Raw genomic sequence first — 19,704 nt, 5'->3', positions numbered from 1 at the left:
TGGGAGAGGAGGCAAAGAGAGAAGCTTTGCAGCTCCTTAGTCAGCTGTGATGACTCGGTCAATTGGGCGGACCTTTGTTGTTGTTCGGGATCAGGAGTCTTTCGCATTCACACCGAAGATAATGGATCACACCGAAACACATTGGATCCACTTAACACGTGTACTTAGCGCCTTTCTGTACCTACGATCAGATCACATTAAAGCTAAGAGTGAGTGGAGCCTTGACCGACTTAATGCCACATTCACAAATCCAATCTATTTCTTCATATGTGACACAGATTTCTGAAAATAAACCTGAAACTGGTCGTGTGAACAGCAAAAGCACATTGAACCTGATGGTTTCAATTCAGATTTGGGTCATTTTCTTATGTGGATTTTCTTATCCAGTCTGATACGTATCTGATGTGTGGCATTGCCACTTCTCTCTGAACAGTCAGATCAGAGTTCATGCATCAATCGAACTGAATCTTCATCAGAATTTCTCACATGTGGGCCCTTTATACCAACTTCATCAACTGATTGTTGTGCTTTGGAATTGTGAGGGTGGTGTAAACGAAAAGCACGGTGCTTTCTAATGAAATAAACTACCAGCAGTTCACAATCATGTTTCCTTCAAACATATTTTGGAACAACATTTAAGTATTTTTATGCTATATGTTTTCCTGTTTTGGCTCTTGAGTTTGTCCCCTTTTGTCAGCATTCGTCTTCAGGGCAGGTAAAAGAAAGAAACCAAGTTTCCCTTTTCTGTTTGTCAGCCTCCACAAATAAAATCAAGCCCAGAAATTCACAAAACTTCATTATTCCCTCTAAACTTCATCTGGTGTGGTCATTTTGCTGTTTGAAGCATTAGTCTCTTAATCTTTAGGATAGATAGAGGACAGCTGTATTTGAATGAGCGTGCTAGGTGGAGCTTGCAGTCCAGTCCAGGATCGTGATCTGTTTAGATTGATGTCCTATTAAAAAGCAAATTATCACACAAGAAAATCAGACAGTAAATCGGTTCTGGGCTACTGCTGTCTGCATGTCTGCTGTTCTTTTGTTGTTGGAAGTCTAGAGGTGTTATTAGTGTTTTGCTGTTTAAGGTAAATGTAATTAATTATATAATCGAATTACATAAAAAATATAATGAATAATTACATAACAATTACAATTCCATTTACATTCTGTACTGACAACTTCAGGCCTGACTTTTTCCATAACTTCCAATGCCAGAAGAGACAAAACTAATTAGTAACTTTTCAATTAGTAACTTTTTTTTCATTTAGAATCCACGCTTTTTCTGCTTGAGCTAGGAGTGAGAAATATTTGAAATAAAATGACACGAATACCTGATTTCTAAGAGTTGACATCCCCACCGAACTTCGCAACTTTGATGCTGCTTATCTCAGTATTACATTGCTGTCCGGTGCGGCTGTATAATGCCACAATCTTGCAACATGATCTCTCTGCACTTCTTTTTTACCTGAGCAGCGCTGGTGTTATCTGGGGTGTGCGTTGGCCCCAGGCTTTGGGACCATTGTGCTTACTTGAGCAGTTTGAGTGCTCTTAAAATGACCATATGGGGGAAGGACAGCCAAGTCCCATGGGTGCGGAGCGTAATGTGGGCGACGGATGTGAAGCTATTGGAATGCACTGGGCTTGCCAGGCCAAAAGGGAGGCTGAGATAACACAATTTAAATAGACCTTTCTTGCTCTCATAGTCCTCTCTCTCTCTCTCTCTCTCTCTCTCTCTCTCTCTCTCCCTCCCTGAGGTTGCTTTCTTTCTTTCTTTCCCCTACTTCTCTGTGATTGCTCAGTAACCTAAGAAGTGTGCGACAGAAACCGAGTCTTTCAGAGCAGAGGGACTTTGGAACGAGAGACAGCTGTTAATCAAATTGTCAAGGATGAGGTGTTTTTCTCTGAAAGTCTTCAGAGGGGATTTTTCACCCCCCCCGCACTTCTTCCTTTTCCATCCGCTGTGTGTGCACACAAACCCCAGTGAACGAAGGAATGCCGAGCACGCCTGCACCTGGAGAAAAAAAATTAGGCCGTTTCAAAGGACAGTTTAGCAGTCACAAAGGAGAGATTTTGAGACTTTATGCTTACTGTTTTGCTCGCCTTCTCACTTTCTTCCACTCTAGTGCTGTTTAGAGGCCGCACTTGAGCCTCTTCCTCCTCTCATGTCCAGACGCCTCCTTTTAATGAAGATAGCAGGGTCCAATTTAGAGTGCACATTGTTATTATAAGTACATTCCTGCCTAGTTATCTTAGGGGGCCCAGCTTCTCTCCCACTTTATCTCCCTTATGGGTGACCATCTCTGGAAATGTCTGGCCAGGACTGAGGCCCTCTGTTTTGCCCCTTTGCCATTTTTGCACTGATTCAGCTGCTGAAGCTCAAATATCATCTGTAAGCCTGTAACTGTCTTATAACTTTCAAACAAGCCTGAGGTCCTCTATTACAAACTGGCGGGGGGGGTATCGGAAAAAGATTGGTCAGTGCACTGTGTCTGCGTCTGAATTAATCAAGTCTTAGAGAGTTTATTTTGGCTGGAGGGCTGATTTAAGGCAGCAGAAACAGTGGCGGATCACTCGATCTCTAAACCTGCCACGCGCAGGAGCTGAATGGTGGAATGCCATAGCACGGTGTCCCTGGAGGAGCATATGCCACACCAACTGCAAAATATATGAGACTATTCAAAGCCCAGGCCCATATCCACACTGTGTTTACACTCCTTCATCCTACGACACTTGGAGAAGGCCTGCCGTCACACTTAATCTGATTCCACTGGGCCAAGAGTACCACCCTTCCTCCCTGGACCTCCGCTGAGACACACATAGCTGACGTTGGAGCTATCCTTAAAACTCAGTTAAAGATGGAGAGTGGATATTATTGCCGGGCTTTTTGATTCTCTGCTCTTCTTCTTCTTGCGGTTTTAGGATCAAAGCCCTAAGGAACATCTACATACACAGCCTGTCACCAAGAAATGTGCAGCTGAGTATTTGCAAATAGGCAAGTGACAGTGCAGCCAGACAGAGTGGTGAGTTTGATTGCATTGCAGACTTTGTATTGGCAGCATCACGCTGGCCAGATCATCAGTCTCTCACAAGCATCCTGGGCCTTGCAAAGCTCAAACTCTCTGTACCCGTGCGGCCTAAGCTGAGTTCTGTTGATATTTCTGACGGGATCCCACAGCAGCTCACCAAATTGGAGCATAAATTGTTGTCTACACTATGCAGTACTTTGATCTAACTAGCATTTTTCAGTATGAAGCCTGTTTTGGATAATGTCAGTTCTGGCCTTGTATAACCCAGTTGGCCTATACACGCTCTGCATTATTTCATGGCTACTGTTACTAGGTTGGCCAAGGTTCACAGAAGAAGACTGTCAAAAATCTCATTCAGCATAACGAGAAGACATCTGGTTCAGAGGCCAAGCAGAACGTCTACTTCAGCTGCTTAGCTTCAGTTGTTTCCCCAGCGTGGTTAACGTCATAGCCTAAACCACTAGCTACTATCGCATATTGGCATTATGGTAAATAAATAAATAAATAAATGCCTTAAGCTACATCAATGAAGTCAAGCCACTGAGATGTTTAGATCCCACAAAAAATAAGCCACACAAAACCTCTGTAAAGTTAATAGATGATTGAGCCAAAAATACTTGCTGCCACTGAAAAGCAGTCTAAAATGAAAAACAACATGGGCTAGTGACCTTTCTCATGAATACAAAATAAAAGTCATTTCAAAGTATTAATGCACTCAAAATGTAGGTATTTTGACAATGATTTGTAGGCCATAGTTTCGAATGAAGTTGAATGTGGTTTTCAGCAACAGTCATAGGCGGAGCTTAGATAGGTCACTTGAACAGGACAGCGTAGCATACCTCAAATTAGCTACTGTAGTAGACCTCAGCGCTGGACCAAGAGGCATCTGCCTGCCACTCAACATTCTTTTCGGGCTCTAACAGAGGGAGGCATTTCCTCACTTTTTACCAAAACAAGAGGTCAGCAAGATTGCTGTGCGATAAAGTCACGAGTACAGTCCCCCTGCATTCCACACACGCCAGAGTGCTGGTCTCATTCTCACACAGAAGGTAACCTTGAAAGACACAAGGGAGCGCATGAAAGGAAAGAGAGCGAGAGAGGGAGAGAGGGAGAGAGAGAGAGAGAGAGGACTCGCACTGTAAACACACTCCTTTATGCAAACATCTGCTTTCGTTCCTCAGCCCGGATGACTGTTTGTGAGCAGGCGAACGCCCCCGGCTCTTTCAAAGCACCACTGCTGAACTGTTAATGTGGCCGCAATCAAGTTAACATGTTACAAAGAGGCACCACACAACACACAAATAATGAAAGAGGGCTTCTGTTTTCCAGACGTTCAGACAGTAGTAGGGCCACATATGGATCACATTGCTGCTGCAAGAAGCAGAATACCTGCTTAGCTGCAGATTTTTATCATCTCTCTTGCACTAATAGACCTATGAAGTTATTTTGTAGTGAGCGACCTGCCCACATAAGGAGTTAAGGTCTGTGTGGAAAATGAATGACGTTTTTGTCCCACCACATCCTGTGATAAACAAAAAAGCCGATGTGTTTTCTTATATGTACATTTGGTAGCTGTTTACTGGGGGGCAGCGTTCAAAAGGCTATATGACACCACCATAAACCATTTCCAACAACTGACATAGACCTTACATAAGTATTTACAAACACTAGCTCATTTTGTATTGGCTATTTATTATTCTTTCTATTTATTGTATTTTTATGTTATTAGTCCCTTTATTTGCCCCAATAGGCATCATTTTCAGAAGGCTTTTGTCAGCCTTGATATTAAGCTGACACATCTGCGTAAGGTGACGTTGATGTCTTTCTGAAAAGTTGTGTGGTTGCGTCAAGACACTTTCTGGGGTGAGATGACATTCACTGGCTTTGGAGCTTAGAGTGTGTCACAAAGGATCTAATGCTGATAATATAGCTTTCCAAGTCAGGATGGTTGAACAAAGAGCATTTACTGTGGCCTTTACTTAAAGTGAGTTTCATATCATCATTCGTAAGGTTTAATCATCATTACGTCCCTGCGACTGTCACAGTAATCTACAAAGTCAGTTGTTCTATCATGCTGTGTCATTTCGTCAAACAAACGTGTGATGACACAACCCAGTGTGTCAACTTCACATCAAACGTGACAACAGTAGCCTTTTGGAAAGGCGATATCTATTGGAATAAGTCAGCAAATGTTTCTGAAGGTTTGTGACAGTCATCATCGCGAGGTTAAGTGGGTGTAATGTGGCCTTATTAACATGAGAGTTGCCATATATTTTATCCCGAATGTCAATAGGCCATTGGAATTGCAAAGTCATTAGGTAGTCAAAATATGAATATTGCTGGATGCTACAAGCAAGCCTAAGACATTTGAGCTTTGGATCAGTAAGTTATCTGAAAATAAGGCCACTACTGCAACTGTATACTGTTTCATTAGTATTACATAATACAAGCTACTTAAACTGCGGCCTGCTACTGCCAAAGCCGCTTAACTACCTTGACACTTGACAAAGCTGGCTGGTTTGTGTTTGGTACTTTGAGGTTTTAACTATTTAACAACCTTCAAATGACGATGATATTTGAGGGCAAAGTGTATGTAGGACAAAACTTTAAGGCTCTGTAACTCCCCGGTTGAGCTCAGTCATGCATATATGTAAAAACCATACTGTTGTGAGGGTGTGTGGGGTTCTTAGTGATACACAGTGGTGATCATAGCCTACACAACAAGCTGTCATAGCATATTGACATTATGGCAGAAGCAGAAAGCATCATTTCTTGCCTCATCCTGCATCAAGAAGTGACGTAAATAGACAAAAGCAGCACAGAACTCATCCAAATGAATGCTAATAGAGCCCCAAAATGATGTACCCTAAAAAGTCTGTAAGCTTCTGATATCACAGTAGATGTTTGACAGTATTCAGTATTTGCTGGTGTGCCCTAAAAAGGACTGGCATGTGCACAGGACCCTGTGAACGTACAGCAGGACCCACACTGCGCTCCAACGCCTGAGCTACAGCCCAGACATGAATGCCAGACATTTGATGTCAGAGAGCCTTTTTCGTTTTTTTAACAAAGAAAGGAAAAGGGATTGTGGTCCAGGTTTTGTGTAAGGCCCTGTCAGTCCTCATCATGAAATATAAACTCATACAGAAAGGCTGAAAGTAGAGAGACAGAGAGAATAAAGAGAGAGAGAATAAGAAACCCCTCCTCTTAAAGCAGAGCAGCAAGTACTGAATCACAGGAGGGCTTTGGAGAGATTATTGATGACCCCTATTGTCTGAAACGGCATCTGTCGGCCTGTTTGATGTGCATTTATGAGCGATACTCTCTCCCCACACATGTACTGTGTACTGCATGGACGTTTGCCTCAACTGTGACCTTCTCATCTTCCATAGGAGTCAACTAATATGTCAGCACCATATTAAGGAAAGCAGGTTTGTAAGGAAAGAGTGTGTGTGTGTGTGTGTGTGTGTGTGTGTGTGTGTGTGTGTGTGTGTGTGTGAGGGAGAGAGAATTACTTTGTCTTCTGTGGGTGTCTCACTAGCATGACATTGTTTGTGATTGAGTGTGTTAGTCTCTGCCTGTAGCACTTCTGTATTTCTCTTGATAGAATTGTTTGATGAAATATGACATTTACAGTAAACGATGGCCTAAAAGAGATCGCAAAGCTAAGAAGAGAAGGAACTCGAAGTTCTCCTGAAGCCTGAATTGTATCTTTTCTTTTGTCCTGTTTCTTTACATTTATACTATGGATGGTTAATATGACAATATTTACTGTTGCTGTCATAAATTTTGTCACCATGTGCTTTTCTGAGCATATTGTTATGAATACTTAACAGCATTTCATTACAAACAGAGCATAATAAGTCCTGCTTATGAAGCTGGCAGTCAACGAGGGTCACACACATTCGGACACAGTCACTGGTCACTTCAAGCATTCTGCCTTGGTTATATTCCCGCCAGGCATACACCGTGTGATTTTAGCTCGTCTTTAAACACACAGAATCACAACCGCTTCCTTAATAAGGGTGACAGCATGTAGGTTAGCCAAATGTAGGCAAAAGACATCGACATTATTACCATGCAGTGTTTTGCTGAACGGACCTGTGAGGTCTGGTGATATACACCGATCAGTCATAACATCATGACCACCTCCTTGTTTCTACGCTCACTGTCCACTTTATCAGCTCCACTGACCGTATAACTGCACTCTGTAGTTCTACAGTTACAGACTGTAGTCCATCTGTTTCTCTGATACTCTGTTACCCTGTTCTTCAGTGGTCAGGACCCCCATGGACCCTCACAGAGCAGGTACTATTTGGGTGGTGGATCATTCTCAGCACTGCAGTAACACTGATGTGGTGGTGAAGTGTTAGTGTGTGTTGTGCTGGTCTGAGTGGATCAGACACAGTAGCGCTGCTGGAGTTTTTAAACCCCTCCGTGTCACTGCTGGCCTGAGAATAATTCATCTACTAAAAATATCCAGCCAACAGCGTCCTGTGGGCAGCATCCTGTGACCACTGATGAAGGACTAGAGGATGACCAACACGAATTGTGCAGCAGCAGATTATAACATATAATATAATATAGCAGCAGATATTGTCTCTGACTGTGTCTGATCCACTCAGACCAGTGTAACTCACACTAACACAGCACCACCAAATCAGTGTTAGCAGTGCTGAGAATGATTCATCCCCCAAATAGTATCTGCTCTGTGAAGATCCATGGGGGTTCTGACCACTGAAGAACAAGGGAAAAGGGGGCTAACAAAGTACGCAGGGAAACATATGGTCTACAGTCTGTATCTGTAACTACAGAGTGCACCTATATAGTAAGTGGAGCTGACAAAGTGGACAGTGAGCGTAGAAACAAGGAGGTGGTTATAACGTTATGCCTGATTGGTGTGTGTGTATATATATATATATATATATATATATATATATATATATATATATATATATACACATATATACATTTTTTTTTTTTTTTTTTTTTTTTTTTTACCTGTCTTTGTAAAATAGGCTGTAGAGAGACTGTGTTGTCCTACTATGTAAATTACGGCCTGGTTATAGCTTCAGTGCACAGTACTAGCTAAACTGCTCAGTTTCTCAGCATGTTTACTCAGTACTCGGGTGTGGAGCGTGTTATTTAGAACGAAACGGCTTTATCAATAAATGGAGACATCTGTAGAGGCTGTGCTTCATATAGCATGTCAGTTGGACTGAGCATAAGTCTGAGCAAGACTTATAAAATCTTGTTGTGTATGCGAAACCAAAGACTCCAAGAGGACGTAAAATTCCACAAGTGAGCTCTTTGGATTAGCCTTGGATGTGATTCCTGCTGTCACTATGTTACAGAGAATGTTGTTGAAAGAGACAGATGAGGACTGAGGATCAAAACTAAGAAACATATACTGTTAAGGTACATTTCACTCGTTTACTTTAACAAGTGCTTAATTCCAAGTAGGTTACTCAGTGTGGTATCAGACTCGGCATCGAGTTTATGTTCTTCCTATCTTCTTATTTTATTTCTTTTCTTGGTTTGTCTAGCAATCTGCACCATTGTAGGTAGTGGCAAAATTGGGAGGTTTTGTGTTATTGTCACAACTCAGGTGTGTAGCTAGATAACTATGTAACACCAAGGCTAGGCTTTGGCTTGCACAATGTGATTGACAGACAAGGAGACATCATCTTGTCCTGATTGGTTGGACGTTTGTGGTCTACATCTTTTTTTTTCCCCTTTTAGTTGTAGTCACAGATAATAAAATGTTTACTCCTAGCATATTTTTCAGTACTAGCTGTTGGAAATTTTACAAAAAGTATGCTGACCCTATCTTGAAAGGAAATTATGAAATGGATAGTGGTGGGTTTCAAGTCTGATTTGCTGAGCCAAATTTTCCATAAATTTTAGAGTTGCCTTTCAAACAATGGGAATCAGTGAAGTCGATTTTAAAATTGTATTCCACATAATCTTGCTTCCAAAAATTAAGACCTAGAAATTGGCATCTGGCAAAAAGAAAGAGTACGATATGAATTATAATTGATCTCAGCAAGGACATTTGTCCTCAGTCAGCTCCTTCAGGTAAGTGTTCAGCATATTTCAGCATTCGGGAAGTTGGTTGTAAGCCACTTCTGTGTTTATATTTATATTTAAATCTATTTAAATCTAGTTTATGTTTATATTTAAATCTGTTTTTGAGATAAAGCAAACTCTAAATTCCCAGATGCTTAAAATCCTCAATATGTGCAGATGACCAGGTCACATTCATTGAGTTCTTCGTTAATGCACCAAGTAACAAAAGACATTGCGCTGTGAATGGACTGTTATGCTGCTGATGTGGACTCCAAAGTGTATCGATAGATGAAGTGAGAGCCCAGTTTTGTTATTTTTATTTATTGATTTGTTTATTTGTATGTCTGGACAAGTATTCTTTAGCCACACCACCAACCCCAACGACCCCGATCTGAAAGTGTATAGTGATAGCGGTGAGAAGGTCAGATTATGACTTTGACTAGAGCTGAAGTTGTGCATGTTCATAAGAATAGCCTAGGGCGTCTAAATATGAGTCCCTTATATATTCCCTTAAAAGGGTCTTGGGAACAATACTGTTGACTTTGGCATCAAGGCTATGAGGTCCATGCCTTTTGTGCTGAAATCTATATGTGTACCTCAGCTTTCACTGCAGCTACCGACGGTTAAGATTACATTTGTCTCTGACTTGATGGATTCTCTCTCACTCATAGTGACTTAGATGCACCTAGTAATAGAAAGGCGGCCTTTGGTTGTATAGCAGTTTTTGGCTCCGACTACAAACAAGAGCTTATTCAACTATTGGGAAATAAGTTTAATGCACAAAGGGCATAAATAAACTCCTGGGGATAATTTTAGCAGAGGCATGATTTGTTCTTTCCAGACCATCCAACCCCCCCTCACCCCCCCCCCCCCCCACCACCCCCCGCCTCCCCATACAGTGGCCGTGTTTGTGCCCTGGCCTTCTGCTGAGAGGAAAGTATGAGGTTGATTCTGTTGGGTTTGAAATCAGAGCCTTTACTCTTTACTTTGTGCTTAAACATGGAGTGGGTTTATCCTGTTCTTAGACAAAAGAATGTGATTCCCTCTTCTCTTCTGAGAAATTGCACTGGTATTTTTGTGTGTGTGTGTGTGTGTGTGTGTGTGTGTGTGTGTGTGTGTGTGTGTGAAAGAATGTGTTGTTCGTTTTTAGGCTTGTGTTTCACTCCCATCTTTGGCAGATTGTAAACTTTATGCAAAAGGGCAGCAGCCCCACAGAAAATGGCTTGTTTATTTGTGCTTTTTTATATTTTGACTGTTGTTCTTGTGTATTGTGACTGTAGATGAAAGTGTACACACACTGATTCAAAGCGAAAATTGTCCGATCAGATTTTTTTTCCATGATATCTAGGTAGATACAGAGAGCCAGCTCTCTCACTGACTATGTTTTCAGGAGCTGAACTAAAAGGCTTATATGTTAGATTAACAGCATATTAAGGAAGTGACAGTGGAATCAACCCATTATGTTTTAATTTACAATGTGTGGGAGCATTTTTTTAAATTACTCTGGGCCTGTTGAATGACACCTCACTGAATACCAGCAGTAGCCTAACCAGGTTTCAGTTGTTAGAAATGGCGAGTGGTGGCAGCAGCTGTATAGTCATTTTACAGAAGAAATCACTGTAAAACTGCAGCACTTGTTGGTAAAATATATGTTAAAGTCTATTATATGCTTCAGGTAAAGCACATGTCTTTTCCCAGCTAGAACAGTCACATAATGTTCATGTACACCAGCACCAGCACTAACATACTATTAGAAACCTAATAGGTGCACTAGTAGAAATGAATCTTGTCATAGAGGTGATTGGGTTTTCTTTTCCATCTTTTAGGCCACGTTTTGACCTTTATGGCATTAACTGAAGGCCTAACTCAAATAGTCCTGCTTCACAGAACAAGCAAAAAAAAATTACTCTTAACTTTAAAAATATAACTGAAAGTAATTTTTGGGCTATTTCTAATGACTGTTACTGTGATAACAGTGTGTTTAGTGCTATAGTGGTGTTTCTCATATTTCTCAAGAAACATACACTTATATAAAAATCTGGATCTGGTTAGTTCCTGATGTCTGCAGTTGAAATTTTGCTGCTAGATGATGGGAGATGTCTGCTGTTTGGTAAACATTCTTTACCTATAATCAGCATGGTTATGGGACAGCTCTTGCCCTCGTTTCTGGAAAAGAAAAAGAAAAAACATCTGTGACTTGTTTTTTGACTGGTGGTTGTACCATAAATTATAGACCTCTTCAGAGAGTTTCGCATTACCTTTAATATTGGTAAAGAAACCGTTTACTTTTTAAGAATCCAGAATGCATATGATCAGAATTTACATTCATTTTTATAGAATCGGTGCCCCATAATCTCTGCAGTATTGCGGGGTCAAAACAGGTGAGCACTTCTAGCCTTGTGTTCCTTTGGATGTTGGCCAGCATCTGCTTTCCTGTAACAGCTCCTTTTAAACCCTTCATTCCTCTCTCTTAAGATAACAGGGGATGCATACTCTCATACTCTGTAAACGCTGTTTATGAGAAGAACTGTTTAGGCTTGGTCACCAGCAACAGCTTGATGACTTCAGTGAATCATAACATGAATGGAAAATATGGATGCCACGTTCTACTAGGCCTAGCTTTGTGTGGTTTCCTCCGGTTTTGCTGAGACATTGTGTGCAGCAGAGTGAAAAGAAATCCATTGAGACCAAAGCCATACCCGTGTTTGCTACCAGTGAAAGAAGGTGGATGGGTGTGAGGAAAGTTCTTGGCTTGTTTTATTAACCCAAACAGTAATCTGTCAGTGATCAACACGATAGAAGTGTTCACTGAATATCCACTGACCCTCTGTCGCATTAGAAAACCATTATGGTTTTAGGGCGAGTCCGAGCCTGATAACAGAAATGGGTGTTGGCTCCTTTGCTTGTAGGAATTGCGTGGAGCAGCATGTTGATAATAGATTGTTTGCTGTATGGTGCACATGCTGGCCAACCTCCAGAAAAGGCCACCCAAGGGAATTAAGAGAGAAAAGGCAAAGAGTGTGCCGTTATGGGAGATTTTATTTGTGGCAGGATGTCTTGAGTAAAAGGAGTAGTTCAGTGATGAAGAAGATTTATAAAAAGTTGTTGCCCTAATAATAACATAGGCAATCAGCTAAGACACGTTCAAAAGTCTGCTCTTTTAGTTACTACTGGAAAGCAAACACTACAGTAGACAAATGTGAAATGCAGTACGCACCATCACATTACTCTTCCATAGTGGCATGCAGAACGTGTGAAATGAAACACCAAGTCACTATTACATGGTTTTCATGCCACCTGACCTGAAAAACACTACATGAAGATGCGCATTTTAATTAAATGCACAATTTGTGTCAGAATTGAATACAAACCATCTTGAAATGTAATGAAGGCACAGCTATATTGTGCGGTACTTCAAAGTGATTTCCCTCATTGAAATGTAATCACACCAGTGAAAGCAGTGAAATTCAAGGCGCACATGACATTACTTTCCTATATTGACAGGCGCAATACATGAAAAGCAAAACCTTTACTGCAACGTTTTCAAGTTGCTTGACTCCTTTTTTGTACCTCAGACGTATTTGCCTCACTGAATGGCAACGAAAAAGTGAAATGAAATGCATTTAAACAGTGACATGCATTGGTTTGAGGCTGTATAAGTACTGCAAGGTGGAAAGCAAAGGTTTTGCCTTCATTACAATCCAAGGCAGATCCATTTTGGCACATATTCTGCATGACACTGTGAAAAGTAATGCCATTGTTGCACTGCATTGCAAGTTTTTCCACTTTAGTTCTCAGTTTTGGAAGAAAATTCTTCTCCATAGCTTACAACCCAAACAAATTAGCATTAGCACAACAGGAGTAGCAGTCGTCTTGCCTGCATTTTATCTGCATATTTGTGCATTTTAATAGATAACAGTATGTCCTACATTATTGGAAAGTCTTGGTGACATTACCTAACAACATGACTGGTGTTATGCAAGAGTATGATGATAAAGTGATGAAGATTGCGTGACGCCAGTTGAGCTTCATGTTTCTATTGGGACTGTACTTGTGTTCCCTGGTGCCCTCAGCTCTTTATATAAAGCATCAAATTTCAGTATTATATTAAGAAGACCTATGAAAAGGCTCCTGAGTTCATGGTTAGGGCCCTGGGATCATCAGAGATCATACAAGGGACAACAAGAAGCAGATTTTTAAAATAGGGACGCACTTGCCCTAGGCTAGGCTAGTCTCCGTGAGCTAATTAGCCAGCTTAGCAAACTCGGTGATGCTTTTTTAAAAATTTTTTAAATTTGAATTGAATTTTAATGAGTAAATAGAGATGACCCCCTTCTCGTTCTCGTTAGCTACATTTGCTTCATAGCTCCAGCATTAAACCAATGAAGCCAACTTAAGACACCTGGGAAATCTCGGCTGATTGACCACATTTGATATAAGAAGAAAATGTGTGCATTTGTTTTTTTTTCTTACATTATTGATTCAAAGTTGATTTAACTCGATGCTTCACGGCGTTTAAAATCATTTTCATCGCGTTTGCTCAGTTTTTAACACGAGAACTTCAGGGCTGAGCCATTTTTCTGTTTCTTTTGTTTGCTTGCCTACTTCTGAGCTGTTTTTGAAGCGAGGCTGAGCTGCTGACAGGCATGGCTGGTGTTTTGGTGCACTTATCCTTTAATTTAGCCCTATTAGCACATGGAGCAGGAATGCCGGGTAAAGGGTGTAGTCCAAACAGCTTCTCCGAAATCCGCAGGCATCATTTGGGCTCCGGGATCCTCCTCCTTAATGATAGACCGACTGGGAGAGGAAAATCCTGGGGCTTTGAAGTCGGTTCAGGGTGGCCGAGGTGTGCGATATGCCAAAACTGGATCTGAGCTGACGTCGAAGCTGAGACGACACATCATCTCTTTTGCGAGAAAATCTCATACCTCTCGTTTTTTAATTTTTAATTATTTTTTTCTGTGCAATTTGAAAACTGACGCTCTTTCAGATGCATTTCAGGGCATGTTTTGAAGATCTCGCAGCTAATACAAAAAAGAGAAAGACTTTGGTCGCCCCTGAAATGTTGCTGTTTTGGACCTTTGACTTTTTTGTCCAAGATGAAGACCTGGACATGTGATTTGTCAGTATTTGACAGTGACTAATTTTAGATGGTTTTACTATCTTACTGGCATAAACTGTTGACCAAGTCACAAATAAATTCTAACATATATCTCTTTCTGATTGTGTTTTCCAGCCCACACATTATCTTCCTGTCTCAGAGTGTGCTGGCGGGTGAGAGAGGCCTGTGTGGGGCGAGGTTGTGCCATGAAATCGCCCACTCCTGGTTTGGCTTGGCCATCGGAGCGCGGGATTGGACAGAGGAGTGGATCAGTGAGGGCTTTGCCACCTACCTGGAGGACGTGTTCTGGGCCAAAGTCCAGCAGGTGTCTGCACCACTGCAGAATTAGCAGCATGTTTTAAACAGTTTGCCTTTTTTGGTACCGGCTATTCTGGCATCCTCATAATTTCAGTTTATTTGTTCTGACATGTTCAGCAATAGAGCACTCTATAAACTGAGTGAAGGTCATGAGGGCAGTTTCTGTTGAAAGGCTTAAAAATAACAGACTTGCAGTGGTTCAGTTTCTTGCATCTGCATTCAGTTTATTGCAGTTCCTCACAATTCACATATTCCAAATGCCTAACTCCACCCAAAGAGCTTTTTTTTCACAGTTTAGACCCAGGTTGCCTTCGGACAACGACAGTAGAAACCGAAATAACTTTTTTGCCCACAGTTTAAAAAAAAATATTACAATTACACTTGTTTATGCAGAACATTAGCTTTCACACACAGAAGTTTTTTTGCAAATGTAAGTCGGACACAGACAATTGCACAGAAAGATTTGTACTTGATTTGCAAATGGATTTTGCACATAAGCAATGACTGAGCCACATGCTGTTTTGCAGCCTGGGGTCCGCATGAGTGACTTGAAACTTTGTCGTGTGTTCCTTTGTATTTCAGTTTTGCATTATGTGATGTGATGTGATGACCATCTCATTATTTTTATCTTTATTGCTTTTCTCTGTCTCGCCCTCTTTGTCTTACAAGCTCACTGACCCTTGCTTTTTCAGCTGGGTACCCGTGAGGATGAAGAGCAGAGGCGGCTGAAGGCTCTGCTGCGTTGGAGGAGGCTGAAGGATGAATTGCAGAACTCGGATGAGGAGCTGCAGGTCCTCAGGTTTGACTCGCCACCTCTCACACCCTCACTAACTGCCTCTCTTTGAGACCATATAGACTCATTACTGCTCAGTTACACTGAAGCATCAGTGTTTCCCTTGCAGTAGATGATGTCTAGATTGCGTTTTTGGTGGAGCCAGTGCTACTTATTTCCAGAAGTATTTTCACTGGATGAGCAATATAATATTGATGCTTTCCTAATATTATGCCATTTATGGTCCTTAGGGGCTAGACTTGCACTGAACGGTCATCTGATGAACTGTAAACTGTCTGATCTGCACACTTTGTGTCAGCCTTTTTTCATTTTTTTCCATCATTGGAATTTTTAACCCCTGGCCTACCACTTGCTGAATTTGGTTGCCCCTAGCTCCTTTTCTTTTTCTCGTCTACTTCCTCTCCCACCCTCCAGAACTTTTTATTTGCATAAGTTCTTGCCAGGGATATTAGCTGGAAACAGAAATTAAGCTTCTCTCTCTGTGCACAGGGCAATGTAATGCTAGAACAAGAAAGTTTGGGGAAGGTTCTTATGCCTCAAAGTTAGAAGCATATAATTGTCTAAAATAATATTGCATTAACATTACCCTTTACTGGAACTAAGTGGCCTAGACCATTCCCTAAAAAAGGCGCCACTTATCCCTCCCCTATCAAATTTTACTGTTGGCACTATGCATTCTGGTAGGTAGCGTACTGCTGGCATCCACCAAGCCCAAATTCATCCATCAGACTGCCAGATATTCATTATTTTATGAAGCTCCTAATGCACAGGTCTTCTGCTCATGTTGCTTTCAGAGGAAGTTTGGCACTGTGATGAGTCAATTCACAGAGGATATGTCACTTGACCATACTGCTCTGTGATTGCTTGGTTTACTGTTTTATAGCGGAGCTATTGTTGCTCCTAACCACTTCCATTTGAAACTAATAGCACTTACAGTTGGCCAGGGCAGACATGACAGGGAAATTTCTCAAACTTGTAGCAAAGGTGGCATTCTTTGGCAGGACCATGTGTAAAGTCACTGAGCTTTTCGGTACGAGCCATGCTACTGCCAATGTTTTGGCTTTGTGCTTGGTTTGATATACCTGTTAGCAATGGGTGTGGCTGAAACTCAGTAAGGGTTATCATAGTTTTTACTTTTATTTTTAACTCTTAACAAATATGTTTCACTATGGGAATCGCCTTGGCCATGACCAACTATTTAAGCTCCAATGACATCACATCTGTGCATGGCAGGACGGCAGACCTACAGACCTCCGCCCCAGCCCCTATAACCCAATAGCTGATTGGGTTATTCACGCTTTCTTCCTGTGAAGGACTGCAAACTCCCTCCAGGCAAGGCTGTGCTTACTAAACAGTTTTCTGATGGTCCATCATACGAGCCAATCCCTGGACATAACTACAGCTTAGTGCTGGTTTGTGCTGAATAAACGTCAAGCAGTACAGTTTTGGCTGTTCAGCTGCATTCATAGCTAAAGTTCCCTGTGTAGCCAAAGTTACTGTTGTGTTTCTTCCTACCTAGCATTAACTTGGTGTGGTAGACAAACTTACATTGACTGGAGGCTGAATGCGTCAAGGCAAGCCATCATTGTTAGCTTGGTAAGTCAACTAATTTAAAAATAATAAAAAAGGCAGCTACCAAGCCTGGATTAACATTCAGAACTTAGCGAATGTGCCACGCCGAGCTATCTCTCGAAACTGGCCTTGCAGGTTAATGTGTTGTGATGAGTATAGGTGACAAGTTTGGTAAAGTTTTTCTAACCTCTTTCTCAGTCATGTCTGTGGCTGCCACCCTCACCAAAGCGAAAGAACCGGACACCAAGTAGGCTTCATCATGCCTGTGTCTAGTGTCCATCTTAGGGCAAGGACTCATTGCATCATTGGCATGGGCACGAGACACACTCAGACACCTTTGGCTGATCCACAAATGTGCAACCACTGTGCTTTTTTTAAGCCTCAGAATATCCCAGAGAGGTTGAGAGTAGCAGTAGTGAAAAAACAGGACTCCTACCTGTCCAGAGCTACATCCAAAGCTATGGGCTGCAACCATCAGCTGTGAGCCTGTAAAAGCTGGGAGGACATGATGGAGGCTGAATCCCTAGAGGTGCCCCCTCATTCAGGGACCTTCACACCTAAGTAGAAGGAGAGCTGGGTTGTGAGGACTTGGAGGGTGACGAGGTGTTTCACCAATGATAGTAGGTATTTGTTAAGAGTAGAATAAAATGAACACAACAGTAGCTCTGCTTGGCTACAGCTTTTTTCCTTAAAGAAAGCCAAACACAGACAGAATCCACTTCTAAACTCTCATTAATGTGCTGAAAAAAAAAAAAAGTTTTTTTCTTCGTAATTTCGTTTAATTTTAGTTTTGTAGTAGACGTTTTTGTTTTAGTTCTGGAAAACTGTTATTTTTTATTACAGCCAATTTTTTTTGCATTTCTAGTTTTCATCTTATTGATAGTGTTAATTAACTTTTAGAATCCTGATCATTAGGAGGGGTGTCCACATACATTTGGCCATGTGTGCAACTCACATAAGTGAGTTCAGAATGTTCAGAACCCACCAAAGACCACATTTAAACCATATTGTGAAATAATACAGCATTTAAACCAACATGGCATCAGCCATAAACTGCAGCAGTTGCTGAATGTTTTGCCTTCAGAAGTCTGCACATATGAATTTATGTTGTTGCTAGATGGCCCTGGCAATCTTTGTTTATTGGTACAAAAATCAAAAGCTTTTAATGTACAGTGCTTTTTGAAAGTTTGTGAACCCTTTAGCATTATGTGAACATGTACATAAATCTAAAATGTCTAAAATGTGGTCAGATCTTCGTTCAATTCATAACAGTACATAAAAAGAAACCAGCTGTGTTACATCACCTTTCCTTTAACACTCAATAAGCGTTTGGGAACTGAGGACACTGATTGTTGTAGCTTTGAAGGTGGAATTCTTTCCCATTCCTGCTTGATGTCCAGCTTCAGCTGCTCAGCTGTCCGGGGGCTCCGCTGTCGTATTTTGAGCTTCATAATGCGCCACACATTTTCAATGGGAGACGGTCTGGACTGCAGGCAGGTCAGTCTAGTACCCGCACTCTTTTACTACGAAGCCACGCTGTTGGAACACGTGCAGAATGTGGCTCGGCGTCGTCTTGCTGAAATAAGCAGGACGTCCCTGAAAAAGACGCTGCTTGGATGGCAGCAGATGTTGCTCCAACACCTGTATGTACCTTTCAGCATTAATGGCGCCTTCACAGATGTGCCAGTTACCCCTCCCATGGGCACTAACTCACCCCCCCACACCATCAGAGATGCTGGCTTTTGAACTTTGCGCTGAAAACAATCCGGACAGTCCTTTTCCTCGCGGCGGCGTTTCTGGGTGGTGTTGATATGTGGCTTCGCTTTGCATGGCAGAGTTTTAACTTGCACTTGTAGATGGAGCGACGAACTGAGTTCACTGACAGTGGTTTTCCGAAGTGTTCCTGAGCCCATGTGGGAATATCCGTTACAGAATGATGTGGGTTTTTAATGCAGTGCCACCTGAGGGGTCGAAGGTCACAGCATTCAGTGCTGGTTTTCTGCCTTGCCGCTTACCTGCAGAGATTTCTCCAGATTCTCTGAATCTTTTGATGATATTATGGACTGTAGATGATGAAATCCCTAAATTCCTGCAGTTGCACGTTGAGAAACGTTGTTCTTAAACTGTTGGACTATTTGCTCACGCAGTTGTTCACTAAGTGGTGAACCTCGCCCGTCCCTGCTTGTGAACGACTGAGCCTTTCAGGGATGCTCCCTTTATACCCAATCATGACACTCACCTGTTTCCAATTAACCTGTTCACCTGTGGAATGTTCCAAACAGTTTTTTGTTGCCCCTGTCCCAACTTCTTTGGAACATGTTGCAGGCATCAAATTCAAAATGAGTGAATATTTGCAAAAAACAATAAAGTTTATCCGTTTGAACATTAAATATAAAATATCTTGTCTTTGTAGTGTATTCAGTTGAATATAGGTTGAAAAGGATTTGCAAATCATTGTTTTCTGTTTTTTATTTATGTTTTACACAATGTCCCAACTTCATTGGAATTGGGGTTGTAAGATACTGCCACCGCTGTGTTTCACAGTTTGGATGAGGTTCTCTTGCTTGAATGCAATGATTGTTTTTTGCCTAACATAATGTTTCTCATTTAAGCCACAAAGATTTTTCTCTGCCTTATCTATCCACATAACATTATTTCAGCAGTCTTCTGGCTAATCCAGGTGGTCTTTAGGAAACTTTCATCAGGGAAAAATGTTTTTCCATTCCAGAGTAGTGGCATTATCTATGCTATCATTCCATACATACTATTCTTGTTCAGAGTCTGCCTGATAGTGGACTCATGAGCACTGACATTAAACAGTGTAAGAG

General features: G+C 41.5%; 1 protein-coding gene across 1 annotated transcript in view; it reads left to right on the top strand.

Annotated features, from left to right (window-relative positions):
- aopep (aminopeptidase O (putative)) overlaps nt 1-19,704 on the top strand; it is a 120,184-nt gene that overhangs the window by 12,161 nt on the left and 88,319 nt on the right. Inside the window, exons 6-7 of the mRNA XM_017714769.2 lie at nt 14,329-14,518; nt 15,204-15,310. Of these exons, the coding sequence (XP_017570258.1) occupies nt 14,329-14,518; nt 15,204-15,310 (297 nt within the window). The remainder of the gene's footprint in view (nt 1-14,328; nt 14,519-15,203; nt 15,311-19,704) is intronic.

The sequence above is a fragment of the Pygocentrus nattereri genome, chromosome 28 (genome assembly GCF_015220715.1).
Source record: "Pygocentrus nattereri isolate fPygNat1 chromosome 28, fPygNat1.pri, whole genome shotgun sequence".
NCBI classification, from domain to species: domain Eukaryota; kingdom Metazoa; phylum Chordata; class Actinopteri; order Characiformes; family Serrasalmidae; genus Pygocentrus; species Pygocentrus nattereri.
This window is presented reverse-complemented; position numbering and strand designations above follow the sequence as displayed.